This window comes from Astatotilapia calliptera, chromosome 4 (genome assembly GCF_900246225.1).
Source record: "Astatotilapia calliptera chromosome 4, fAstCal1.2, whole genome shotgun sequence".
Taxonomy (NCBI): Eukaryota; Metazoa; Chordata; class Actinopteri; order Cichliformes; family Cichlidae; genus Astatotilapia; species Astatotilapia calliptera.
In genome coordinates this window covers 1,163,584-1,190,890 of record NC_039305.1, presented here as the reverse complement: position 1 = coordinate 1,190,890, position 27,307 = coordinate 1,163,584, and the positions used below count along the sequence as shown (strand labels likewise).

Below are 27,307 nucleotides of genomic sequence, written 5' to 3'. Positions count from 1 at the left end.
TTTTCTTTGTACACAGCATGTGTCTGGCCCTCTGCCTTTGATACCGTGGACCATCATATTTAGGTTTTGACCTTGACTTTCAGGGCTCTGCATAGACAAGCACCAACATATATCAGTGAACGTCCATACATTCCCAGCAGGTCCCTGAGGTCATGTGATCAGGGCTTGCTGGTTGTCCAACACACGAGGCTGAAAACAAAAGGCGACAGAGGTTTTGTAACTGTGGCCCCCAGACTGTGGAAGTCTCTCCCTTTGAGCCTGAGATCTGTGGATCTGTGGTGGCTTTTAAAAAACAGCTAAAACAGAAGTGGAGGACGCAAGAAGAATGAGTTCAGTAAAGTTTGACTTGTTTTGATTTGTTTTGCTTAATGCGCCTTATAATCCAAAAAATACGGTAACTTCTACCTTGCTTTAGCATGTCCAGAAGTCCAACTTTTTGTGTGATGGTTAGCATCTTTCTCTGCCTCTTGAGTGCTACCGCAGGTGCCTTGCAAGGCATGGAGAAAACGTCAGTACTGCACTTCAGAGTCACACTGCTAAGGATCAATGTAGTGATTCTGTACTGTACAGGAGAGAGGGCACGGAGGAGATGGACAATGGTCTACAGTCGATCAGGACGCAGAACACAATGATACAAAAAAAATTATGCAAAATTGCACACAAAAAATCAGCGAAACAGCGAGGCCGCGAAAGGTGAACCGTGTTATAGCGAGCGACCACAGTATGAGTAAAATTAGCATTGCCATAAGAGTGCATATTACATATTAGAGTATAGGTAATGGATTATATATTTCTATACAAGTTCAGGCACGAAAACAATATATATCATATATATCTATATACAGGTTTAAGACACCGAAGTGTTTCCATCCACAAACATGTGAAAACCGTCTGCACTGAAGCTGAAGCACACATTTGCATTTGTATCAGGAAACAGTCCTGTAGAAACTCCTAAAGTGAGAACATGGAGTTTATCCAGGAGAACAAACACAAGAAAACCCTGAAACCCAAAAATCCTTTAAAATGAGAACAAACTGTATGAATGTAGAACAGAGTCTGTGACGGCCAGCAGGATCTAACCTGATCAAACTGATAGATTATCGATCTGTCCAACACACAAAAAGACATTTAAAGACTGTGTGTTATCTCACAGATCACCACTGGATGTGAAAGCAGTCACAGGTTAATGAAGATAAAAGTTCACTTAGCATCCAGCAGGTCACTGCAGCAGATCCAGAGTTGGGCTTCACCTGTTTTTATCCTGTTTCAGTTGTTTCAGACTCACAAGAGGAAACATCGTAAAGCCAAAATATTAGAAACATCATCTGAATCTAACATCTAGTTTTTTATTAACATGTGGCTCATACAAAACCTGAACCCTAAACTCTGGTGACCTGGTGAATGTTCAGTTGTATATAATAATGTACAATGATGATGTGTTCATGTACAAAAAGCTCCCATCTGGCAGGGTGGTGGTGGAGTCCCACAGCGTGGAGCTCAGAGCCTCCATTCATTCAGCTGCTTTTGGAAACTCGTACAATCGAGCTCTGAGACGTCAGCAGCAGATCCAAACACCGCGGTCGTTCTCCTCCTCATCACTCTCTGCTGAGCGCCTCACAGACTTTCTTTTAGATGCTCCAACACAGCTAAACATCTGGTTCTGGTCAGGTTTCCAGACTGTCCACTTCCTGTGATATATTCACACCTGACATGAGTCATTATTATGAGACATTGTCTCCTGTGAGTGGTACTTTCATCAGGTGGAAACCTGCTTCCAAAAGGAAAGTGATGTTCTGTTTTAGGTTTGTTTCCCAGTAATGAAAGTATCCAGTAATCGTGTTGCCCTCCCCTCCACCAACACCGAAGCGCCCATGGTAGTTAGTACTTATTTCACTGTAAACTACTCTGCAAACCACTGACTCTGTCTTAAAAACCCTTCCTGAAATATGAAAATTAGATGTGGTTAACTCAGTTTGAAGAGCTTAACTAAATCAAAATCCCCCAGTAGGACTAAAAACTCACTTTTTGCAGCATTTCTCAGTGAGCATTTTGGCCTTCATCGCTAAAGCTGTTGTTCCCATCGACAGTACTGAACCCCCTAAAGCTCCCAGTAAAGCTCCCGATGTAGACGTCAGCTCACCACCTCCAAGTAAATATCCCCCCACAGATCCCAAAATGATTCCCACCAATCCAGTCCTTTCCAGAAGCGCACGCCTGCCTGTTGTTTCTGCTGTTTTTGGTTTTTCGTCCTGCTCGTCCGGTTTTCCAGCCTCTTGGAGCATGTCAGGAGTGTAGAAGTAATCTTTTCCCATCGGTGTTATCTTCTTCAGCAGCTCGGTGACCTGAGCAGGACTTTTGTCTTCAATGTTAAAAGCAAAATATCTCCACTGGCACTGCTCAATGAGTTCTCTGAAATCCTTACTCTCGATCATAGCCTCCTGTATGTTAGCTTCATAGTCTTCATCTTCATTTCTATGGGTGAACACCACTGTTGTGTAGGCCAATGCACGTCTGCCAAAGGTGCGCACAAAAACCTCCAGTACCTCTAATTCTTCAGAGGTGATCATACCGAACCTCAGCACCAGCAGGAACACATGAGGACCAGGACTGGCAAGATCAATGGATCGCTTGATCTCGTTCACCAGCTCATCTTCATGTTTTCCAGGTTTAAACACACCTGGAGTATCAACAACAGCCACTTTTTGACCTTCCACAGTGCTGTGGGATTTCTGTGTGCGATCTTTGGACGAATCCTTTGAGGTGAAAGTCTCTGTGTTCCCCATGATGATGTTTCCTAGAGTACTTTTACCAACCCTGGTCTTCCCAAACAGCACGATCCTCAGGTCATCTGTTGGAAGAATATTAGTATGTGAGAACTGTCCCAGTCACCATCTCTTACAGCACTGACATAAATCATAAAGCAGCTGCGAGGAAGGAAATATAAAACATGAAGGCAGGAGGAATGAACAATCAGCGTTTATTAACAAGGAAACACAAAGTCTAAGGAGCTTAGAAATTCTCAAAAGAGGATCCTCTCTTTTGAGGATGCCAATGTTCACATTTTGGACAGAGAGGACAGATGGTTTGAAAGAGGAGTGAAAGAAACCATCTATGTCCACTGTGAGCGACCATCTTTGAACAGAGGCGGTGGTTTACGACACCAACTCTCTGCCATCTATCTCCAGTTTTGAGATCCCTCCCAGACGCCTTAATGCCCACTCACATCCTGGGCCATCTGTCCTCAGGAAATCACATGATAAGGTGGGGCCAGGTTTCACAATGAACACACCCGAAACTCTGGCTGATTGGGACCCACACCCAGTTTCACACCTTGGCTCATGTGCCACTGGACTTAAATCTGGGACTCTCCACCATTTGACCTTAGAACTGAAGAAGCTTCTCGGATGAGAGGTGAAACGTCTTCAAGCAACTTAAGAAAGTCCAGAAGCTTTTCTTTCTAAGCTCCTTAGACTACGATGACTAAGAACGTTCACAGACAAGGAAACACAAAATCTTTCAGCAGAGACACAAAAAAAGATTGCCCAAAATCTCTCGTGCTCGTATCTCATGTTTCGGAAGAACAACCTCTTGAATCTCAAATGTACCTTGTAACTGCCAATGAATCTTCCAGCACTGTGGAGGAGTTTTGGCCCACTCATTTTTGGAGGGCTTTTGAGCATGAACCAACTTTTTAAGGTCATGCCACAGCATCTCAATCGGATTCAGGTCGGGACTTTGAGGTCACTACAGAGTCCTGCAGCAGAACCCAAGTGTGCTTCAGCATGAGGACAAAAAGGTGTGGCTCTAATCAGGAATGGATATAGTTAGAGTTTGGAGAAACCTGGAGTCGGGATTAATTTCCTGGTCAAGTAAAGTTAGCTGACTTAAAGCTAGCAAAGCATGCTGCAACCAGCAACTCTAAGCTGCTGATTAATATACTGATGTTTTCTTTTTTGGGGGGGGATGGGGTCAAACCCGGGCTTACTGGGCTTAAGCCCGGGTAATCTTATCAGAAGCCCGGGGTCTTGGAGTGTTATTTGTTTCATAGTTAGATGCCTGACTGACAACTGTATAAAACAAAAACTACATGACGCACAGTCGTAAATCCCCCCTAATTTTGGTATGATCCGAGCTCAGGCACTGGGCGACTGAGCACTTACACATGTGAGCGAGGGGGGAGAAGCTGCTGCCTGCGAGTTTGCTGCACAGAGGAGAGCTTAGTTTCACCAGGTACAAAAGCAAATCATTCCTACTGTACAAATAATGTAAATATGACGGTGTATCACAAAAGATTGATATCAAACTGATCACTTGACCCATATTACGTTACTTGTTCTTCGAGTGAATCAACAAATGGCGAAATGAAAAGCTGAACAACAACAATGCTGTTTTTTAGAGAGTCTTAGCTTACATTAGGGCTGGGCGATATGACCCAAAATTCATATCTCGATATTTTTTAGCTGGATGGCGATATAAGATATATATCTCGATATTTTTTTTAAAGCCATAAAGTAAGAACAAACAGAGAGTTCTTAGTCAAAGCTGTGTCCCAGATGTCACACAGGCACTTTTATTAACATACAGCATAGATGTACATGAAAAAAACTACTCAAAAATAAATTATCAGCATTTATTAAATAATAATGCTCCATAAATAAAAGAAAACTGTTGTTTTTGTGCATAACAAAAAGCGTGGCGTTAGCGTGGTTAGCTCGTTAGCGTGGTTAGCTTGTTAGCGTGGTTAGCTCGTTAACACGTTGATGCCGTCCAGCCCCACGCATGGGGCGATGCGCAGTAACTCGTTAACGGAGATTTGCCGTGTCCATCTTGTCGCTGCCTGCAGGTGAAGCGATGGGGAAGGAGGGGGAGTTGTGTTCAGTGAAGGAGAGGCAAGGTCGAGTAACGTTGCGTAAAGACAAAAGTGGATGAAAGAGAGGCAAACTTGTGGCTCCACAACTATAATTATAATGTAACATAGACTATATCGATATAAAAGATATTGTCACATCTTATATCTCATATAAAAATATATCGATATTTTTAAAAAACTCGATATATCGCCCAGCCCTTGCTTACATGTGTGTTTATTTCATACTTTCTGTTGTTACCCTCCACGGCTAAACAAACTCTCTAAATCGGTTTCAGTTATGTACTGATGGAAGGGGAAAGGAAGTTAGGAAGTTTTAAAGGAAGTTAGCTCGCTAGCTTCCATCTAAATACAATATAGCATGTCCTGACTGAGGGGGTTTGGAATCCCTGGGCTGTAGCTACATCGTAAGGTTAAAACTGTTAAAACTATTGTTGTTGTTTTTTCTGCATATGTCTGAAATAAAGATACAATACAATACAATACAAAAAAAAAAACTGAGCTTAAATAAATGATTAGCGGTAATAAAAGCCGAGGGAGGTCAACAGTGATCACTGACTGTTTTAGGAGCTTTTTGAGATTAAATTGAAGAAAATACAAAACATTAAACATGTTAACAACACAAAAGCCATATTAAACGCAGACTACTTTAGGCCCGGAAGTAGGATTTGTCACGTCATCACTTAAAGACCGGATAGGGCTAAGCCCGGGTGTATAAAATGGCTGGCTCCGCCTCTGGTGGGGTCCTGTTGACCGGGCATGCTCTGGTGCATCTGCAGATGTAGAGCCCAGTTTAGGCTCCCAACTCTAACCAAAAATCCCAAATAAAATATGGCACATGGTTTGGCAAAGATGGGACAGAGATGGCCCAGAGTTCAGTATTTATCACACGACCTGTTTCAGAGTGACATCCAGACACAACAATCTTTCTATTGAGTGTCTCGTCCTGTAGAGATACACTTCGGCCATGAAACAGTTTATGGAGTCCCACTGTGGCTTAAAAGACAAAACAAAATGAGAATCAATAAAAATGGTCTTATTTTGACACTGTCTCATAAAAAACATTTAAAAGGCAGAACCTTTAGACTTCATGATATCGCTTTTGTTTGAAAATAGAACAAATTTGATTTGCCCATATGACGCCTGTTATCTTCATCTGCTCTTTAAATAAACGGAGCCGATGATGGAGCTTCTGTAAAAAACAGACCCGAGACATATGAGGACAAATCACACTCATTGTTTCACATGGATATAATCAGGTTTATTCATAAAATATAAAAATGATGGGATGTGGTCACTGTTTGAATTCAGTGTTATTCAATAAAACTACAAAATGTCACTGTTAGGATTGAGATCAACATTTGAAGAAAGGTTTTTGGACTGAATGTGACATGGACTTCATTATTTTTATGTCCTCTGGAAACTTGAGTAAATCGATGGCACACAGATTTAGCTGGGCGATGCTGAGGCGGAGCACAGGTGTGCACATAGAAGCTTCATTCTGGGTCATCAGTACAAACAGCTGCTATGCCAGCAGGTAACGGCCACTCATGAAGTTTAATGGAAGGCCTGGGTCTCGTCTGTGGACAGCTACCAGCTGTTTAACGTATCTGTGATACACTGAAATACTGGGAGTAACAGATTTAACAGGAAGTGTTTCAGAGAAGCGTCAGAACATGAAGCCGTCACTGTGATCCTGCTTTATATAACCTGTGTCTGTAAAGAGTCATAAAACCTCCATATAAGTTTGTTCATGTCTGAGAACTTTGCACTCACCAAAGGAGAATTATTTCAGACTCGGTTCCACATCGCTGCAGACTGAATCTGATAGAAGCTGCAGAGGATTAAACATGAAGAGGAGTCAGGACTTTTTACATGAAACATTTAGTGTTTACAAAAATATTCAACTCATGATCTGAAAATTATTGCTGAAAAGAAAGTCTGCATCCTTACCAACGAGGAGAGAACTGCATCTAAAGACCGACAGACACAACAAGGCAGTGAAAATGAGAGAACTGGACCAAAGTCAGGTTTAAAAGTTCATTTATAGCATTTGCATATTACAGTTTATTAGCTGGATTAACATCAACACAAAAGCTAATGCTACTGATACCAAAGTAAAGCTGGTTAACTGCTCGCTGTCACCCTCGTTTATTTCATCATATTAAAAATCAAACTGTTGTTAATAAATCAGTTTACTTACCAGGAAGTTTGAACAGAGGTGAAGAAGTCCGAGTGTCCAGAACCAAATATGAAGAAGCTTCAGCTTCACTCCAAGAACAAAGACTTCAGTGAATCCACAGAAACTGATTTCATCACATTTATAGTTTAAAGTCGTAGATGTGACGGATTTAACCGCACAGGTTCGAGACGTTTAGAGGATCGCAAGGAAAATGGCGGCGAAATGCTGTCACGATAGATTTGAACTGACTGAAACAGAAAACGTCCAGAAATACCAGAATAAAAAATCATCTCACCATCATAAAGCCTCCTAAAATATCAGGACTGAACGCTGACTTTATCACCTTTACTGTCAGATCACCTGATGATGATTTTACAGCTCATCAATAGTTTTTCTATAAAATGAAAGGATCTGATTATTGAACAACTTTGTTTTAAAAGTGCGATAAAAATATTCACATTAAAAAAACAGAAACTGTTTTATTTCATGAGCAGATGATACATTTAAAACTTTTATTAATATCAACTCATCAGCTCAGAGTTTTATAAAACTTGAATTATTATATATTTATAATTTCTATTATTGACTCAAATATTAAGAGTCATATGAGATTCATTTGGTTATTTTCCTCTTATCTGTGATATAAAATCTTTACAGCTTAAAAATCAGAAATGATTTCTTTGAGTGCAGCTTGGTGCTGATCAAGCTTTAGACTGAGAGTAAATGAACAAACCTAACATGTGTGAACTAAAAAACATTTCAGACTGAAACTGAAATCGTGTCCCAGTGATTTAAGCAAAGAGCTGCTCCTGTTTTATGTTTCAGGAAATAATGACTGTCCCAAAACTCAAAGCACACACCAGCCTGAGGATCACTGCAGGACAAATACACTCACCCATGGGCTGTGGATCAATCAGTACCTTGGTCTCCACTGCAGTACGACCATCCATGTCTTCTTCTGACTGTTTACATTTCCAACTCACCTCTATATTCAAGTCTGCTCCTGGTTCCCTCCCCTAAACTTCAGCTGTCCAATCAGAAGTCCGGCTGAAAGAAACCAATCAGAAGGCTGAAAAAAGTGCATCATCAGAGTGCATTTCCACAGGTCTGCCTCCTCACACTTAACCTTCTGACGACAACAGGAAACATCACAATAAAACAGCATTAATGTGTTTGTTATTCAGATCAAATGTCAGGATGAGATGAACCATCAGCACTGAAGCACCAAAACCTGCAGTTCCTCTAATGTCCAGCAGAGGCTCCTGCACTGAGCTTTTTACAACGCACCTGCTTCAACTAAGGCTTTAAGTCTGCATAATTAGGGGCGTGGTCTCTTTAACTGAGAGGTGGATGGTGACACAGGTGACTGTAGCTGTTAGTGAAACGTAAACTAAAAGGCAAGGAGGAAAAACAAACACCAAAGATCACGTACACTCGGTCTGTAACCCAGGTTATTAACCACAGCCAGTGTCCTAACGCAGCCTTTTCACGGAGCATTTATCTGTCAGTGTTGGATAAAACCATGGTGGGAGACTAAAACCTTGCTCAGAATCAGAATACTTTATTAATCCCAGAAGAAATGATATGGTTATAGTTGCTCCAAGACAATAAGAACAGACTGAACTAAATCAAATAATACAAATATTTTACAAAGAAACTGACAAAATTTAAGAAATATAAATATGCAAAATATTACAGAGAGTAAATATATATGATTGACATTTTACTCTAAACTGTAGAACTTTGTTATTTGTTATTTTTACAGTCGAGCATGTGCAAGAGGGTGTACTGCTCTGTGTGCTGTGCATTAGGTGAACTTTACAGCTCCATCCCTACAACATTACTGCATTTTGATCAGTTTATTGAGTCTGTTAGCATCTGTGACTCTTGACCTGCTTTCCCAGCATGCAACAGCACAGATGATGGTACTGGCCACAACAGACTCATAGAAAATCATAGAAAATCCTGAGCATTGTCCGACAGATGTTAAAAGACCTCAGAGACGATTCTGGCTCTTCCTGTAAAGTGCAGTGGTGTTTTAACTAGGGATGGGTATCGTTTAGGTTTTATCCGATACCGGTGCCAAACCGGTACTTTTGAAACGGTGCCGGTGCTTAACCCTTGTATGGTGTTCGGGTCTGTGAGACCCGTGTTCAGTTTTTTTCAAAAGAAAAATTAAACAATTAATTATTTTTTCACGTGTAAATGTGTTGTGTCTTTCCACTCACTCCACTTGATTATAACTGATTTATTTATAACATTTTATATAAAAGAAAAACGAGAAGCACATTAATTCATAAATGTGATCTAACAAAGGTAAAGGGAAAAAATTAACCATGTTTGCTGTTCATATGTCTTGTAATTGGGATGAAGTAAACATCTGTTGAGTAATTTAACATAAAATTGTTTGATAGTGTTAATTTGGAAAGCCAAAACTCTAGCGGGTCCACCAGACCCATGAACACTGGCTGAGTAACAAAAATATGAACACCACACAAGGGTTAAACGGTGCTCAAACCGGTGCTTAAAGAATGGAGAACACAAACTTTGTCCAAAAACCTCTCATGTTCAGCTGTTTTTTTGTAAAAATATAACAATGTTAGCCTTTTCTGCAGCTATGGGGCATATATGGCATCACTCTTGGCTGGAAGCAGGGCTTAAACAATGGAAAAAACAAACTTTGTCCAAAAACCTCTCATGTTTAGCTGTTTTCCTCTTTTTCTTTGGTCATTTTAGCCTTTTTGGCCAGGGTGAAGGGAGTATCTGCCATCAAACAAGAAGACAGCCGCATGTAGCTATGATGATGTTTGCTAGTTCACCTTACATGCATTAATGTAATAACGTGGTTAGCCTACTCAACGTAAATTACACACGAACAACATTAAGCTCCTCACGCAGAGAAGAACTGCTGCTGCTGCATCATCATCCTCATCATTTCTGCTACACTGGCAGGGCTAGGGGCCAGGACTCTCCTCTTCGGGTTCTTGGGGGATGTTGCTAACTCCGGGTCCGATAACAGGCATCAGGTGGATGATGGCGTCCTCAGCTCTGAGGGGGATCCTGATGGGGTCTGACAGATCTGGGGGTCAGGCAGCAGTGCCACATTTAGCTGATTGACACAGTTGCCACATCCATCCAACCATTTTCTGCCTCTTCTCCAGGTCCAGATGATGAAGGCAGTGGTCTCAGCAGAGATGCCCAGACCTCCTTAACCCAAGCACTTATTTCTAGCGAGACACCAAGTCACCCAGAGACATAATTTCTTATGTCTTCAGGAGCAGTGTCCTCAGTCTGCCCAGGTGTCTCCTTTCATATGGACATGCTCATAACGCCTCACACAGGAAGCTGCCAGAAGCATCCTCGTCAGGTGCCCAAACCACGTCAGTGTGCTGCTGTTGACTGAACTCCTGACCGCATCACTCCAGAAAATACGGCCATCCTCTAGAGCAAACTCATTTCTTGTATTCACACTTTCATTTCTTCACTACCCAAAGCTCATGAGCACAGATGAGACCAGGAACAGGTAAACTGACAGCTTTACTTTCCCCTCCTTGCTTCACCACGACAGACTGGAGCAGTGTCCACATTACTCCCGCCCTCAGTCATTAACAATACTCGAACATAATTAACATTTGTTATGTTTGTATGGACAGGCAACAGAGACATCACTAACTCAGCAGAGCTGGTCTCACAAACCTCTGATGCATTTTAGAACCTGAGGCATAAACATGGAGCACTGAGGCTGTTTCAGGTCACAGCAGGAGGACAGGAGCTGAGTCAGAGCCTGAATGTCTCTGTCAGTGCTGATAAACTCCACATGATTAAATCTCAGCTGCTGCTGACTCTGAACCGCAGAGCTGAAGAGGACTCGTTGTTTGTGTGTGAGAATTGTTCTTTACAAAATTAATCAAGTTTATAGAAGTGAGGCTAACGATCCAGTCTAATGCATGCCTGTGTGTGCGCTGAGCTATATGAGCTGTGGACAAGAGGGGAAAGAGAGGCCGTATCAATACTTTTCAAAATAAGAGAATGTTAGCATTGGTAATACAGCTGCAGCCATAAATACCTGCGCATAAAGAGCTCGTTCCTTTATACTTACATCCCAACTAATGCTGGAATAAAGTTGCAGCACTCGGCAATCTAACGTTATAACAGAAAAAAACAGCACACGAGTAGAAAGAGAGTCGGGACAGGTGACATTTAAAAGGCCAATTTATTTTAATTTGGACATTTTATCATTGTTTCTGCAAATTTAACAAACTGTAGAAAAAACATATAAGGAAGCAACTTTAACAAGTCCTGCAGCAGCAAAAATGTTCACAGTTTTAATCGATCAAAAGCATGAAAGTAAACTGCCAATGTGTCCGAACCTAACTCCAAAAACATTCAAATGTGAAGAAAAACAGAAGGGGAACATTAAAAATCATGAAGAATACATATGAAATGACGATGTCAACACGTCTCAGAGGTACTGAGAGGAAACCGCTGGTTGTCTCGATCAGGGTGAGAGACGCAGCGTCAGAAATAAAAGCTCACCAATCAGCACAAACCTGCATCTACAAACTGGAGAACAATTTCAGAATAATGCTCATCATCAGCCACAGCACAGTGACATCAACACTCAGAGACGCTCTGTGCAACAACATCGTTCATCAGGTTTGGACGCTCGTGATCTTCGGGCGGCGCTGCATTAAAAACAGGGCTGGATGGTCGTTAATGCATCAAAGGATGTCGTTTCTTCAAACTCAGTCTGAAGGCTTTAAGTCACATAATCAGTTTAAGAAAAAGTCTCATGACCCTCGCTGATCCTTTTCATCGTGCTGGATGTTGTAAGTGGCTGTTGCACGGCTACAGTCAGAGCCATTCATCACACTCCTTTGCCAGGTAAGAATTAAACTGTATCACTTTCTGAGCTAATTCTTCACCCAGCATAGAAGCTAACAAGCCCCCCACCACAGAGGTCAGGTCCCTGTTTGCATCACTGACCTGATATGTTGGTTTCAGCCTGTTCTTATGTTCTTCCAACATTTCCTTGGTGTAATATTCTTTGCCCTCTGCCTTGTTAGTTTGCACCACCTGATTGATTTTGTCCACCAGCTCCTTTACCTTTTCAGTTTTCTGGTCTTTTTCACCTTTGTTGTTAAGGACACAATAGTTCTCTGTTTTAAAACCAACTCTCTGAGTAAACTTTGTTATCTTATCCTCATCCTCAGCTCCATCTACAGTCATCAAGAGGAAAAAGTAAGGCCCTGACGCGTCGCCAAACATCTTCTTCAGGGCTTCCACTCGTTTCTCGTCTTGTGTGTTATCTCCCACCCATTTTTGCACATACAGGAACACATGAGGACCCTGATCAGCCTCAAACACGGATGCAGTGATCTTATTCAGCACTTCCTCTTTTTTATAGTTGGTTTGGCACAGACCAGGAGTATCAACTAAAACCAGTTCTTGGTCTCCAAACTGTGCCGTCTCCGTCTTGCACGGTGTTGTATCTGAGAGAAGGCGGTTCTTCTTCACAGCAGGTTTACCCAGGAACGTGTTGATGGTTGAAGTCTTCCCAGCTCCAGTCTTCCCAACGAGGATAATCCTCAGCTTTGTCGGCCCTGTTTGAGAATTTACACGACATTCATCACACATCAACACTGCAGCAGTCACAGTGTGACTGATCTAGACAACAACAACTGACATTAGCTTAAATTGATCCTATTTGCTTCCTTTGCTTTTCAAAGACATGATCAGTTAGTCTGGGTTGAACAGCTGACTCCAGGTTTACCCCACACGCCTCCAGCTTTGTAGAGTCTCACTGAGCTAAACGCTGCTTTGCTGATGACTCGGTGCTCTTTATGTCTAATACTGCAAAACACCTGAAAGGCTTCAGATGGTTTTTAAGGCGTCTCAGTTCTGCAGCAGTCACCTGCCATGTGAACCAGGCAGCCATCTATTTAAAGAAAACCCTTTCAGTATAATACATGGATAGAAATGAAAGTAAAGTTTTATTTAAGTATGAAAATAATTTTAGGAGCATTAATGATGTTCACGCCTCCTGGAGCTCTGTCCTAAGAATACAGTTAAACAGCTAAAAGGAAGAAAATGTCTGAAACTGTAACTATTAAACTACAACCAATGATAGTAAAGCACTCCATTATAAATATAAATAAATAACATAAATTACATCATGTCAGAAACAAAATGACTTTCTAGTTTTGCTGAAACACCAAGTTAGTAAAACATCTGTAAGGGACCTTTGAGTGAAACTCTAAACTTTAAACATTTAGTTTAAATCGTGCAGTGAACATCTGCAGCTGAAGTCTTTAAACTTCACTGAATTCTCCAGATGAACTGCTGTTCTCTGTGTTTTTGTCTAATAACATGAACAGTATAACGAGCAGCTGTTGTGTGACGGTGGAAGCGTCACTGAATATTGGCAGCATCTGTTGAATGTGACAAGAAAGCTGAGTTTGACTAAAACATCAAAGTGTGTGAGAAATGTAAAGTTACTTTCAAAGTTACAGGTAACTCCACAGGCTGACAGTTAACATACACGAACGTAAACCTGGAAATATTAGTCTGAGGAAGAGAACGAGTCCTCGCTCTGCTGGTTCATCCAAAAGCTCAAATTTAAAACGTTCTTACCATCATTTGCATGTTTGCCGGCCATCCTGCCTGCTAGATGTGGTTGGTGGGCAGTCACGAGTGGGTCCTCTTCTTTGTAACTTCATGTTTTTATAATAACGTCTGTATAGTTCCCTCCCCTTGAACACACATCACCAAACTGGTTTCCGAAAGAGCCGTCCAATCACAGAGCACGAGTCAGAATGAGATGCAGACTCAAGGACCAAAAAAAGAAAGGTTCAACCAACAGGGTGCTGGGATTTTTCACTTATTAAAATTTAATTAGTTTAATTCTTTTTAAGAAAGTGGGACGTGGTATTTAAAACAGTGTGTACAAAAAAGATGATGCAAGGACCTGAAAATAAAATGAAGCCGTTCACAAAGATCCTGCGTAGAGCTGGCAGAAGTGCACATCAGTACGACGACCTTTGATAGAAAGGACACGTCCTTTCTTTTACACAGGAATCAGAAATATCTATTCAAAAATGAAACATGTTAGGCGATTATTTCTTGTCTTGAAATGTGCATTTCTCCTTTGTTTTTACTGCGGATCTTCCAGGTCAGTAATCAGACCAGAAAACGCTCAGACAGGTGGATGGTGACACAGGTAGCCGCTAGCAGTCTTCTAGGCTTCACCTCAGCTAACTGGAGTCCCTGAACTAGATCTCTGCACAGTGTTTGTGCTGCTGGAGCATTTTCATTGATATGACACATCGTCTGTGAGGTTACTGTACTAACAGACCCTCTAAGAAATCTGAGCTTCAGTTTTGTGAGTGAATTTCCAGGACTTTTATTGGAGGTTATATGTTATTATAAGCTACCAGCTGCAGCTTCAACGACCAAGCTGTTCTCAAACCCTTAAACTCTTTTATCATTAATGACTGAGAAAAGTTGTGGGTCAGAGTGTGGGCGAGAGCTATTTTGGCTTTTGAAATGAAAATCTTTGACAACCTCTGATTACAACAGCAGCTACATCAGTGTGGTTGAGGTAACACTTTAAAAATCACAGCTTTAAGGCTTAAATCACTCGTGTTTCCCTGTGATGCTCAGAGGAGCAGTGAGCCGTCCTGACTGAGCGCGCTCCTCTCCTCACTTCTGATAACCCCCTCCTCTCTGATGGTCCAGCTCCTCCCCAGCACTGAGCCCGCCTCCTGGTTTGAGGATGTTGGACTCTGAGGAGCAGTGCAGCTGTTTGCTGAACGTCTGCCCTCTGGTGGCCACAGGAGAAACTACACCTGCTGGTCTGTCTGGGTTTGAAACGTCTGACACAGGCTGTATCCCAATTCAGGGTCTGCAGCCTTAAAGTACGCAGCCTCAACGATCCTCAAGGGCCGCGTACTCAAAGACCGCTAAGGCCGGAAGTACGAGGCTTGTGTAATGGGACGGTCTAGCCTCCGTTGCGCTGATACTGTTGTTTGTCAATAAAGTTAAAAAAAAAAAGCCTCTGTTGCGCTGCCCAGGTTGCCTAGCAACCATGATACTAACAGCTGGAAACGTGTCATACAGCTGTGTTTGACAGAAATGAAGGAGAAAATCTTTTGTTCATTTGTTTGTTGCTACATGAGCTTTGATCATTCTCTGTAAGATTAAGCTCAGCTATTGAACGACGTATATTTTAAAGTAAAGGCTTTAAAACCAAGTTAGTACAAACGTCACTAATGTCACATGACTTTGCTGACATGTGGCCAACAGGAATGTTTAATGTTCTTCGTTATTAAACATTTGCACATAAATAAGTGACATAATATTCAGTACTTAAAGTTTACTCTTCGGCCGCCCCTCATCCGCCGTTTTTTTCAGCAAATTTATCCACACCCACCGCCGCGCTATGCATTCTGGGATATGTTGGGCCACGAAGTCTACACTGCCACGTCCTTAAAATTCAGGGAAATGAAGGACGCATTTCAGGGCCGCATTTCGAGCAGCCTTTGAATTGGGACAGCCTTCGGCGCGTCGCTGTGACGTAATCGGCCTTAAAATGCGGCCTTTAAGGCTGCAGACCCTGAATTGGGATACAGCCACAGGCTGAGGTTAAAGGGTGAAGTGACCTGAAGTGTCTGCAGCTACGATGAGAGCTGATCCCCATCAGCTTTACACTCCAAGACTCACAGTCTGAAGACAACATCTGGTTAAGTTCAGCTCGGTGCTCTCCAGACCCAGCTGTGAGCATCAGTGTGATGGATCCATCACAGTGTGAATCACCTGCAGCAGGTTCATGGCTGTGATGCAGAGGAGCAGAAAGCAGTGCTGATGCCATGATGTTGAATCTGTTTCTGATCTGGTTCATCTCATGTGGGATAGATTGATGAAAAGTCTCCTTTTACTTTTACTTTACTTTAAATTTTAACTTATTTAAGTTTGGAAAAGGTTTTTAAAATACTTAAAGTGCCTGGATCACAGAGGCTTTCAGGATGCTAATTGTTATTTATCAATGCCTATATTACCTCTGATCAGCTATGACATAAAAATAATACTTTCTATATGCCATTGCTATCCGGGATTCATTACCTTATCAAGGTGGAGGGGTTTGTGTGTCTTGTGGGGCTTTTTGTCCCCTGGTAGCGTCTCCCATGGCCAATTGGTCCTGGGTGAGGGACCAGATGAAGAGCGACTCAAAAACCCCTATGAGCAGAAGATCCAGGAAATAGTTTGCTCTATCTGGGGTAGAGTTACTGATCTTCAACACCCACCTGCAGCAGATCTTTGACAGCATTGCAAGGGCGCACTAGTCTGAATGGACCCTGTTCAGCACTTCCAGGTGGTTGGTGTCTGTCAAGGTGGTAAGCCCCGAACCTGATGGTGGACATCAGAGGTGAAAGGGAACCACCAGCCTGAAGAAGGAGTCCTATCGGGCTTGATTAGCCTTGATAACTTCAGAGGAAGCCAACCAGGAACCAACAGGCTGAACAAGGCTCGGGCAGTGGCTAAAGCAAAAACTCATGTGTGGGAGGAGTTCAGAGAGGCCATGGAAAAAGACTTTTGGACTGCCTCGAAGAGATTCTGGCAAACCATCAGGTGACTCAGGAGGGGAAAGTGCACATAGACTATAGTTGATTGATTTAAGCCTTTATTTGTCCCTTGCAGTTGCCTGCAGCAAAATTGGACCTTTTCTAAACGTACATACATCACATTGGGGAGGCAGGTCACAACAGGTAATGTAAAGAAAACAATGAAATGTATAACAACAATGGACAGTCGAGGAGGAACAAAGAAACTCTGCTCAGAAAACAAAAACATCACAGCACAAAAGTGCATGAATCTTCACACCATAACACCATGAAAACACATGACAAGCAACAGGGAGTGAGCCGAGTAAGCGGCATCAGGGTCGCTGCATCACTGCACATTCCAGCTGACCCACCGTCTGCGCCGGATGGGAGGCAAGTATCGGAGGAGTTTGGAGTGGGGAAGGGGAGTGAGTGTGTATCTGTGTCAGTGTGTGTGTGAATGGGATGCTAGGCTCCCTATTTCCATCATTTGCAATGGCAGCAGCAAGCTTTCGGCACTGGGATCCCATTCCTCTAACCAGTTTCTCCGTTTTGTCCAGTCTTCCGCAAGATGTAGCAACAAACCCAGCCGGCACCGAGATGCCAGTTTCTCTGCCATCTTTCCTGTCTTTGCAAAGCACCAGCGAACTTTCATGGTTCGGGGATACCAGATTCTGTCCTCTATCGCCCCTTTTAAGACATCCAAACCGCACAATGTGCCTAATTCTTCATGGCGTCCCTTCACTTTTCATGTGCTTTCACTAGCATCATCTAGCATCCACCCTCGACACCGTCATTCAAGACCGCTCTCTAAGCCAACTCACAGTTCTGACTACGTCTAAACATCTTATCATCTCCCATGAAGTTTGGTGGACTCGCACTCTGCTCTCTGACAATTTGGGGGCTGATCATTACAGAAGGCAATTTTCCTCCAGTCAGTGTTTCAATTAATCAACCCTTCATTTGATCTCTTCTCCAAACATTCCTTCCTAATTGTCCGAGCTCATCCACTCCACTTCATGAAATCCTCGACTACTTTACTGAGGGCTGTTCATCTTCGCTGGCCTGCCACCAGTTATTTCCCTCTCCTTTCGGTGGGGATGTCACTCGGCGTTCGCTCTCCCTGCACTTATCTTTGTCCTGTTCTCTCTCTCTCACCCCAAAAACAGCAGATGGCCCCGCCACTCCGTGAGCCTGGTTCTGCCAGACATCATTGCAGGGTCTTTAGGCGTCTGTCACTGTGATTTGGTGCCGTATAAATACGTTGAATTGAAAATCAAATTGTTACTGCTGAGATCTTCGACCTTCTAGGGGACGCCTTCTTTGGGGATCTGCCAGGCATGGGAGCCGTCGCCAGTCCCCTTCGAGGCCTTCCCCAAACCACAGCTCAACTCATGTCCAAGCATCACCTTTACCTACTAAAACGCTGTCAAACCTAAAATGAGGACGTGGGCCCAGCTAGTGAAAAAAATAAATAAACACAATGCTTTGGTTCTATAACATTTTTTCTATCATTGCTTTATTATGGATCAGGTGCAAGAGTTGTTAAGTGTGGATAATAAATAATCGATCAATGCAATAGCAAATTGTGTCTTTTTCTCAGATGAACAGAAAGTGGAGAGTGATGAGATATGAAAATGGAGGAAAGACAAACTCCACGTCTCTCTGGACATCCTCCGTAATTATATCAAAAGTATCAAAAGTCTGTTAAAGCTGCCAAATCTGCCTTTTTGTCCAGCATTATCATGACTAATAGCCACAACCCCCGAGCCCTTTTCAATACTTTTAACTCTGTGATAAACCCTCGCACTATCACTTATAGGGATGCCTCCCCTGCTCTTTGTGATAAATACTTAAAGTATTTCTCTGATAAAATCTCAGCTCTAAGGGCTTCTCATCCATCTCATTCATCGTCAGTTTTAGACCCAGTTCCAGCCTCTGAATGCTTGACTGTCTTCCAACAGTTTGAGCCAGTGTCTTATTCTGCTTTAAAAGACATAATTGATCATCTCAAAATCTCTGGTTCCCCGCATAATATTCTTCCTTCTCGTTTCTTTAAGGAAGCTTTACATGTTATTGGTCCTTGTATCTTATCTCTGCTGAATGCATCATTGTCATCAGGTTGTGTACCGTCTGTCTTTAAGCATGCTGTTGTGCAACCTATTATGAAAAAGAAAAATCTTGACCCTAATGGTCTCACTAACTACAGGCCGATCTCCAAACTCCCTTTTATTTCCAAAATATTGGAAACGGTAGTTCTAAAACAACTTCAGGCCTTTTTAGATGCAAATGGTATTAATGACAAGTTTCAGTCTGGTTTGAAACCTCGCCCCAGCACAGAGACAGCCTTACTTAGAGTTGTTAATGATCTTCTTTTAACTGTTGACTCTGGATACTCCGTGGTTTTAGTTTTACTTGACTTGACTGCTGCTTTGGTTAACCACAACATTCTTCTGTCAAGACAGGAACATGTTGTTGGTCTCAAAGGTACGGTTTAACTTGGTTTAAATCCTACCTCTCAGAGAGGTCGTTCTCTGTTGCTATGGGGCAACACTCCTCAGCTTCTGCCCCTATTTACTGTGGTGTGCCTCAAGGGTCCGTGCTCGGCCCTGCTCTCTTCTCTTTGTACATGTTGACGTTGGGATTAATTTTTAGTAAATACAACATCTCCTTTCACTGTTATGCTGATGATATCCAGATTTATTCACCTTTGAAATCCAATGTGTCTGCTTCTTTGCAACCTCTGTTCAACTGTTTGCATGAAGTTAAATTTTGGTTATCACATAATTTTCTTACACTGAACGAGAATAAGACCAAAATCATAGTCTTTGGTAGTCACACTCTGCTAGACCAGTTAGCTGATGCCCTTGGCCCTCTCGCTAGCCATCTCTCGCTCACTGTAAGGAACCTGTGAGTGTTCCTGTCATGGTCCCTGTGCCTCCCCGGCCAGCCCAGTGTGGCCACAAGTGTTTGTTGTTTTTCTCTCACTCTGTCTCTCCTACCTGTCTGCCTGGGCGGAGCTCTGATTGGGCTCCTGCCCTTGGCCCACGCACCTGCAGCTGATCTCGAGCGGATTGCAGTTCTCTGGCTCTTAAGGCTGGGGCTCTGAGCTGTTCGTCGCTGGAATATTGAGTAACTCTCGTTAGTATTGCCTGGCTTCCTTGCGATTCTACTGTTCCCGTGTTTGCCTTCGACTTACCCTCGTCTGTGTAAACAGGTTTACCTGGATCAGCCCTTTTGTGACCCCTGGACCCCGTGAGTAGGAGAGTGAGCTGAGCTGCTTGTGTGGAGACTGTTTGGACGAGGAGCAGAGCGAGTGCGAAGAAGTGTGTCTCCCCAGCCAAGTGATCCCCGGGACCCTGGTGTTTCCCCCCCCTTCACGTGTATATAGTGCACCAGTGTGATTAATAAAGTGTCGTTGAACTGTGCTACCTCAGTCTGCGCCTGAGTCCGTTCCACTCCCGTGACAGTTCCTGGATGGCTCTTTAAAACTTGAGAAACAGGTCTCCACTGTGGTAAAAAAACAGCTTTTGCCAGTTGCGTCAGATTTCCAAAGCAAAGCCGTTCCCTCCTTTAAAGGACCTTGAAAAGCTTATCCACGCATTTATCACATCCAGATTGGATGACTGTAACTGCCTCTACTCCGGCCTCCAACACTCTTCTCTTTACCGGCTTCAGTTAATTCAAAATGCAGCTGCGCGTCTTTTAACAGGTACGAGAATCTATGAACGCATCACTCCAATTTTAGCCAAACTACATTGGCTCCCTGTTAAATATCGCATAGATTTTAAAATTCTTTTGTTCACTTTTAAAATTCTAAATAATTTAGCGCCCAGCTATCTCTCTGAACTCCTCCACTTATACAATCCCAACAGAGCACTTAGATCAGGGGTCTCGAACTCCAGGCCTCGAGAATTTGCATAATTAAGATTAAGGAACTGACCTCCCAGCCCATTGTCCCTTCACTGGGCTGGTTTCAGTCATTATGCAAATGTACTGTTTATAAGATTGAAAGCTGCAGTCCGCTGAGACTGAAGACGTCACCTGGATGATGACGAAACGTTTCTGGAGCTTCACAATCACCGTGGAACGCCCCTCCCAGAGTTTATGTGAACGTTAATGGAGCAGCTCTGGATGCCACACTAGATACAGGTTAGTCTCTTCCAGCAGTAAATGCAGACCTGTTGCCTGAAAAAAAAAAGTCATTAAAGAATCTGTGGAATTCTCCACCCATAAGACTGGCCAATGGCACTAACTGCAATCCATTAGGAATAACCTGGTTAATCATTGGATTTATGGGCAAGCAAGTCTATCAACGGTTTGTGATAGTGCAGGACCTGACATCCCCCTTGGTTCTTGGGATGGACTTTATGACTCACACTTCACTAACAATACGTGTCCCAATGAGAACTGTAATTATGGATGATCTGTGAAAATGGGCTGCTCCCATGGTCACTGTGAACAAACCCCCCCGCGAACCACGGTTCTGTGTTGACTTCCATGGTCTAAATTAGCTGACCGCGAAAGATTTTTACCCACTCCCGCAAGTGAATGAAACACTGGACTTTTTGTCAAGAGGGAAGTTTCTCACAACACTAGACCTCGCTCAAGGTTTTGAGCAGGTCCCCATTGCTGAAGAAGCTAAACCAAAGACTACTTTTATCATGCACTGTGGCCTGTTTCGTTTCAGAGTCCTTCCTTTTGGCCTGTGTAACACCCCTGTGACTTTTCAGCAGCTTATAAACAATGTTCTAGCTGGCCTGGTTTATAAGTCCTGCGCGGTGTATCTGGATGACATTGTTGTCACACCACGACTTTTGAGCAACACCTGCTTGACCTAAAAGAGGTCCTTGGTAGGCTTTAGTCCGCTGGCCTCTCTTTATAACCAAGCAAATGCCAATTCTGCCTTACAGAACTCACCTTCCTTGGTTATTGGGTTATGCCAGAGGGGATCCATTCTGACCCTGACAAGGTGAGAGCTGTGAGTTCAAAGTGCCACAACAAAGCAGGTGCGACAGTTCCTTGCCCTAACTGGCTACTGTCGCCGCTTTGTACATGGCTATGCCCGTCATGTCCTCACTAAAAAGGACGAAGAGTGTCATTCCAGAGTGCCGAGCAGCTGTAGACTTTCTGAAACATTCTATAGCCTCAGCACCAGTCCTCAGGTTCCCGTCCATTCTTCATTCACACTGATGCATGTGATGCTGGTCTTGGAGCAGCATTAATGCAGAAGTATTAGGATGGCAAAGATGTTGCTGTGGCTAGCCATGCCTTGCACAAATCAGTAAAACCCTACTCGACTCCAGAGAAGGAGTGTCTGGCTGTCATCTGGGCCTTGGACCCTATGTCGAAGGCTTGCACGTAACTATTTACACTGACCACAGCAACTGAAAGTGGTTGATGTCTCAACCAAACCCCTGTGGCAGGCTTGCTTGGTGGTGTCTTCTCCTTCAAAACCTTGAGTTCAGCATTATCCACAAACCTTGAGAACGTAATAAGGTGCCTGATGCCCTTTCATGTAATCCCCTCCCAGGTGTGGAAGTCCCTACCGATCTTCTCCCTCCCTATGCCGTGATTGGGAGCATGGACCTTCGTGCTCTACCTTCTGCAATTGTTTCTGACCGCCCGCATGTTCGTCAGTTGCAGCTTGAGGACCCAGTCACGGGCTCATTGCTCAATCAGCTCAAAAGTCAAAAACAAACTGTGGAGGATAGTCGGGATCTGGAGAAGTACGTTGTACAAGATGATCTCTATTTCCTCAACCAAAAACAAAATGTGGTCTCCATCCACTCAGCCCTCCTGTTAAAGACTGAATGTCCACGAAACGTCTTACTCAGATAACCTGAGAGCTTCACTTCAGGATGCTCATGAACATGCTCGCTTGGTGCTCGCAGAGAGTCATAAACGGCGAAAGCACTACTATGATCTGAGACGTCGCGCGGTCTCTTACGATGTTGGAGACCTAGTCAGAGTAAAGTCACACCCAAAATCAGATTCATCGTCCTACTTTTCTGCAAAGTTGGCCCCTTTTTACACTGGTCCCTACCTTATCCCCAAGAGGAGGTCTGAGGTGAATTACTGTCTCACCACAATGGACACTGGAGAGAAAGTTTTTCATGTTGCAAACCTGCAACCATTCTACAGATTTAAAGATCTCCAGACACCCTAATCTTAGGGAGGTGACGGGCAGTCACAACTTTTCTGGGAGAGGGGCAAAGATGAGCTGGACTGAAGGTGTAGAGATATATGATATGCTGTGGATGTTCTTTCTTTGAGACTTTTGGGAAGGTATAAAATAGTTCAGGGCGGTGTCCTTCCTCAGAAAACTGTTTGGTGCTTAATTTAAACTTTTTCTCCACTGCAGTGTTTTTCTTTTTCCTTTTTCTTTCATAAACCTCACTTCAAAGACACTCAGCTGGTGGTTGCAGTTTTATTTAAAGTTTCCGTAACAAAAGCTGAAGGCTGCAGCAGCTTTGGATCTCAGTCTCCTGGACAGCAGCTTGCCTCCTGCTCTTCCAGACCCAGACTGTAGTGACTTGATAATGTTGATACGAACACTATTGTCTCTAGCCACACCCCTGCCGAGATTGACTTTGACCGTACTGACACTGTCCCGCTTTTCGTGGACCAGAACTCTTTCCAAGAGACTACTGACATTGCTCTGGAGACAGAGGCGTCTACTTTAAACAGACCTGGAGTGTCAACAACATCATATTTTTGACAGTCAATGATCTTTCCTTCCTTATGGCACTTCTTTAAGTCCTTATCAGAAGTGAATATTTCTCTGCTGCCCATGTTGATGCCTCCTAGAGTACTTTTACCCTGTCCACTCTGTCCATACGGGACGATTCTCAGCTCACTCGCAGAAAAAATATTTGCATGTCAGAATTTTCCCAGTCATAATGGCTTCAAACTCATCAATCTCTCGCTCTCAAACCTGATTCAAACTGTGAAACATATTTCATCATTTACAGTAATGTATCCAAAAATGTATTCATCAAGTCATTAAACAGACTTTAAAAGTACAAATGCTGCAGTCAAAGGAGCTTGCAAAGAAAAGCGTCTGGACTTCTTTAAGTAGCTTGAAGACGTTTCACCTCTCATCCGAGAAGCTTCTTCAGTTCTAAGGTCAAATGGTGGAGAGTCCCAGATATAAACCCAGTGGGAGTTTCCCCCCACAGAGGGACAAAAGGACCCCTGATGATCCTCTAATCGCCTGAGCCAAGGTGTGAAACTGGGTGTGGGTCACATTCAGCCAGAGTTTCGGGTGTGTTCATTGTGAAACCTGGCCCCACCTTATCATGCGAATTCCTGAGGTCAGATGGCCCAGGATGTGAGTGGGCGTTAAGGCGTCTGGGGAGGGAACTCAAAACTGCTGCACCAGCTCACATACACATATTTTTATAAATTAAATAATTTGATTTTATGTATTTTTTTCTGAAACCTAAATCAGTTAAAATGAAAAATAGGAATATTCTGAATATCGATTTTCTATATCTATCTGGGTTTGCGTCACAGCTGCAGCGGTCAGAGCAGAGACGCCCAGACTTCCCTCAGCCCAGCCACCTCTTCCAGTTCATTCATAGTCCAAGAGCTCTCCTAATCAACCATCCCAACAGGAGCAGCAGCTCCACTACAAGTGCCTCTCAGATGGCTGACCTCCTCAGCCTGCCTCTAAGGAAGAACTCCTCATTCCTTTGGTCACAAAACCACATCAGAGTTGGAGGCCACCACCTGATAAAGCATAAACAGATAAACAGAACCACACCATGGTAAATGGTAGCTGCAATGGTTCTTATGCAGCGCTTACTCTGCCTGTGCTATAAAGTGCTCCTGAGCTACAGCCACTGCTCATCTGCAAAAAGTAAAGATGAAATCCTGAGGCCACCAAAGTGCAGTCCTTCCACCACCTATGCTATTCTGTCTATAAAGGTTATAAAAGCCCAACACTCAGTGTCATATTTTTCCACTCTGGGTCTACTTCTGCTGGATTGATGGATGTGCACCGCTCTGCCTCTCCTCTGTAAGCCGACAACACTGGTGAGACTGTGCTGAGTAGACCTCATACTGGACTGTGTTAATGGTGAAAACATTTTAATAATTTAACCATCATAGAAAGGAAGAGCTTTCTTTTACCAGATCTTTGTGTGTTATTAATCTGCTGATGTTCAGTGAGCAGTTTCCTGCTACTGACTGACTTGGTGATGGTTGAATTTCACTTGTGTTAGCTAATATCGTCTAAAAAAACCCCAAAAAACAATACAGGGTCAGATCTGCTCTGAAAAACCAAAAGATTCGTCCAGGAATCGAAGTTTAGATGAAACTGTCTTTCTTCTGTCTAATGCTGACAGGAGGATCTTCTAATGCTGTATAGTTGTTACTGTACTGCTGCTGTATAAATATGTTTTTTTTTTCTTTTTTTTTTCTTTTTTTCTTTTTTTTCTTTCTTTCTCCAGGCGCCAAGACTGCCAAAATGAAATAAATAAATATATCATTAAATAATTAATTAAATGTGTCAATAATTAATTAAATGTGTCAATAATTAATTAAAATGTGAAATACATAAATAATTAATTAAATATGTCAATAATTAATTAATTAAATGTGTCAATAATTAATTAAAACGTGAAATACATAAATAATTAATTAAATGTGTCAATAATTAATTAATTACATATATCATAACTATTTATTTAATTAATTAATTCCAATTTTAATTAATTATTTTTTTTTTTCATTTAAAAAAAAAAAAAGAAAAAAAAAAGTATAAATATGTTTAAATGTGAGTGAAACACCAAAGAGTAAAATGATATCTGATCTGTTGTTGCCTGTTTCTAAACTCCGTGAATCATTGCTTACTTGTGTGCTAGAGAACATTAGTGCCTGTACTACGCCGACAGTGTTGGAGACGAACACGCGTGTTACTGAGACGAACACGCGTGTTACTGAGACGAACACACGTGTTACTGAGACGAGTGTCGTCCTGTTGTGTGGGCGTGCCGTCACTGAAAGAAGGAAATCTGCTGGAAACAGAGCAGTCTGGAGCTTTTGCCTCACATGGATTATTCTGTATACCTCTAAACTATTAGTCACTTTTAGTCTAATTTGACCTCTGACCTTTCTGATAGCAGGTGTGGTTCCTACATCACCGTTAAAGAGAATCATTTCTGTATCCTTGACGTGTAGCGAGTTCAGTTTAGGTGTGGACAGCTGTCAGAGGCAGAAACGTTTCAGTAACCTGAACTATTCCTGCAGGGAGATTAGTCTGCATGACTCAACACGACGATAATTATTAGTTGGATTTATTTTCCCACAAAGACTCTCTGAATAAGCTGAAATACTTTGATGTGTTAGCTTTTTGTCTCACCGTGTTCACTGTGACATGAACAGTGGTTTTCCACGCTGCGTATTAAAGTGTCATGTACACAAACACACCGTCGGGTGAGCTGACGTGATGTTTTTTAGACAAAAGTATGAAATAGTAAGTTTAACACGATCCAGCTTGGTCAGCAAGCTGCATCTAATCAGATGATCAGATGACAACACAGTTCATCACTGACCTTCACCCTCCAGCAGTGGATAAATAAACGTTTACTGCTTTCTGCAGATACTTTTAACCAGGCAACGGGACTTGACACATCACACCTTAACAAATGTAACCAGGTCATAAATTACATATTGTTATATTTACACAAAATATGTTTTAAACCCCAAACTGTCCCTGGTAAACCTTACCGTTAGGACCTCCAAGTCTGTAGCTATCTTCATCATCAGTTAGAGCCCCTCCTCATCCTTTTCTTCTTCTTTGGTGCAACCCTGTAAATTTGGGGTACCCCTTTGGCCTCTCCCCTTTCCTACAATTCCCCTGTGGGAGAGGTCGGTGTCATTTCTTGTCCTAATGATATCTTTATCCACCCTGATGTTTCTGATCATGTGTTTTAGTTCACTATTGTCATCATTGCGCCTCTCTTTGCTAAATGCTGAGTATGTGGTACGTGTGTGCTGTGTATGTGTATAGGCGCTGATCATGCTAGCATGAACAGTCTTGCTAGCTTGGAGGTTGTAGTGTGTTGAGCAAACTCTCGTCCTAACTGTTCATATTTGGTCATAGCAGGTCTTTCTGTTTACCTTTCACTGTCAGAGACAACACAGGAACACATCGGTTACATGTACAGTGGATCACCGACACCAACTCAAAGACTAAAATTAAGAGCGGATCCATACAAAGAAGATCCACACACTGCTGTGCAGGTACGCCCACACTGTGCGTGCAGACCTGACTTTGTTGATTCAAAAAAATCTTCCTTCCTGTTAGATCAGTCTAAAAGAATCCACTGCCACAAACCTGAGATCTATCCCAGTGTCTGGTCTTTCGCTTTGTTATTCACACGATCCTGTACTCATCCACACGCTTAGCATGCACAGGCAAACTCGCCACACACCACAAACATGTGGCTGCTTGATGCTATAATACTGCTTAAAGAAGATAATGATTGTCACCGCACCCTGTGGTTAAAAACAGCACAGGAAACAAAGGCTGCATGGAGAAAACTGCTCTCCGAAGAACAAATGTTCACAATCTGTTAGAGAGAGGACACACGTGAGCCCGACTGGAGTAACTGACAAAGCTTTAAGACACCAACAAAACGCTCCGTCTTT

At 42.7% G+C, this 27,307-nt stretch overlaps 1 protein-coding gene, 2 long non-coding RNA genes and 1 pseudogene across 3 annotated transcripts; 1 reads left to right on the top strand and 3 right to left on the bottom strand.

Moving 5' to 3' along the window:
* Positions 1–2,066: 2,066 nt before the first annotated feature.
* Positions 2,067–8,075, bottom strand: LOC113020142 (GTPase IMAP family member 4-like; annotated as a pseudogene).
* On the bottom strand, positions 5,926–6,852 carry LOC113020144 (uncharacterized). The gene is made up of 3 exons (XR_003272160.1): positions 6,821–6,852; positions 6,644–6,701; positions 5,926–6,495 (listed from the first exon to the last, which is right to left on the bottom strand). It is a non-coding gene; the product is annotated as an uncharacterized LOC113020144 (long non-coding RNA).
* A 3,060-nt stretch (positions 8,076–11,135) lies between the features above and the next one.
* LOC113019970 (GTPase IMAP family member 4-like) lies at positions 11,136–13,784 on the bottom strand. Its single transcript, XM_026163636.1, has 2 exons — positions 13,683–13,784; positions 11,136–12,652 (listed from the first exon to the last, which is right to left on the bottom strand). Exons 1-2 carry the CDS (start codon positions 13,705–13,707, stop codon positions 11,904–11,906), a joined length of 774 nt encoding a protein of 257 aa, XP_026019421.1. The 5' UTR covers positions 13,708–13,784; the 3' UTR covers positions 11,136–11,903.
* Positions 13,785–19,663: 5,879 nt separating this feature from the next.
* LOC113019969 (uncharacterized) lies at positions 19,664–20,079 on the top strand. Its single transcript, XR_003272126.1, has 2 exons — positions 19,664–19,789; positions 19,866–20,079. It is a non-coding gene; the product is annotated as an uncharacterized LOC113019969 (long non-coding RNA).
* The last annotated feature ends 7,228 nt before the right edge of the window (positions 20,080–27,307 follow it).

Excerpts from the sequence above, each read along its gene's own strand:
- LOC113019970 (XM_026163636.1), bottom strand. The coding sequence starts at position 13,707 with ATGGCCGGCAAACATGCAAATGATG. Across the intron at positions 12,653-13,682 it reads CGGCAAACATGCAAATGATG|GGCCGACAAAGCTGAGGATT; the intron begins GTAAGAACGTTT and ends ATTCTCAAACAG.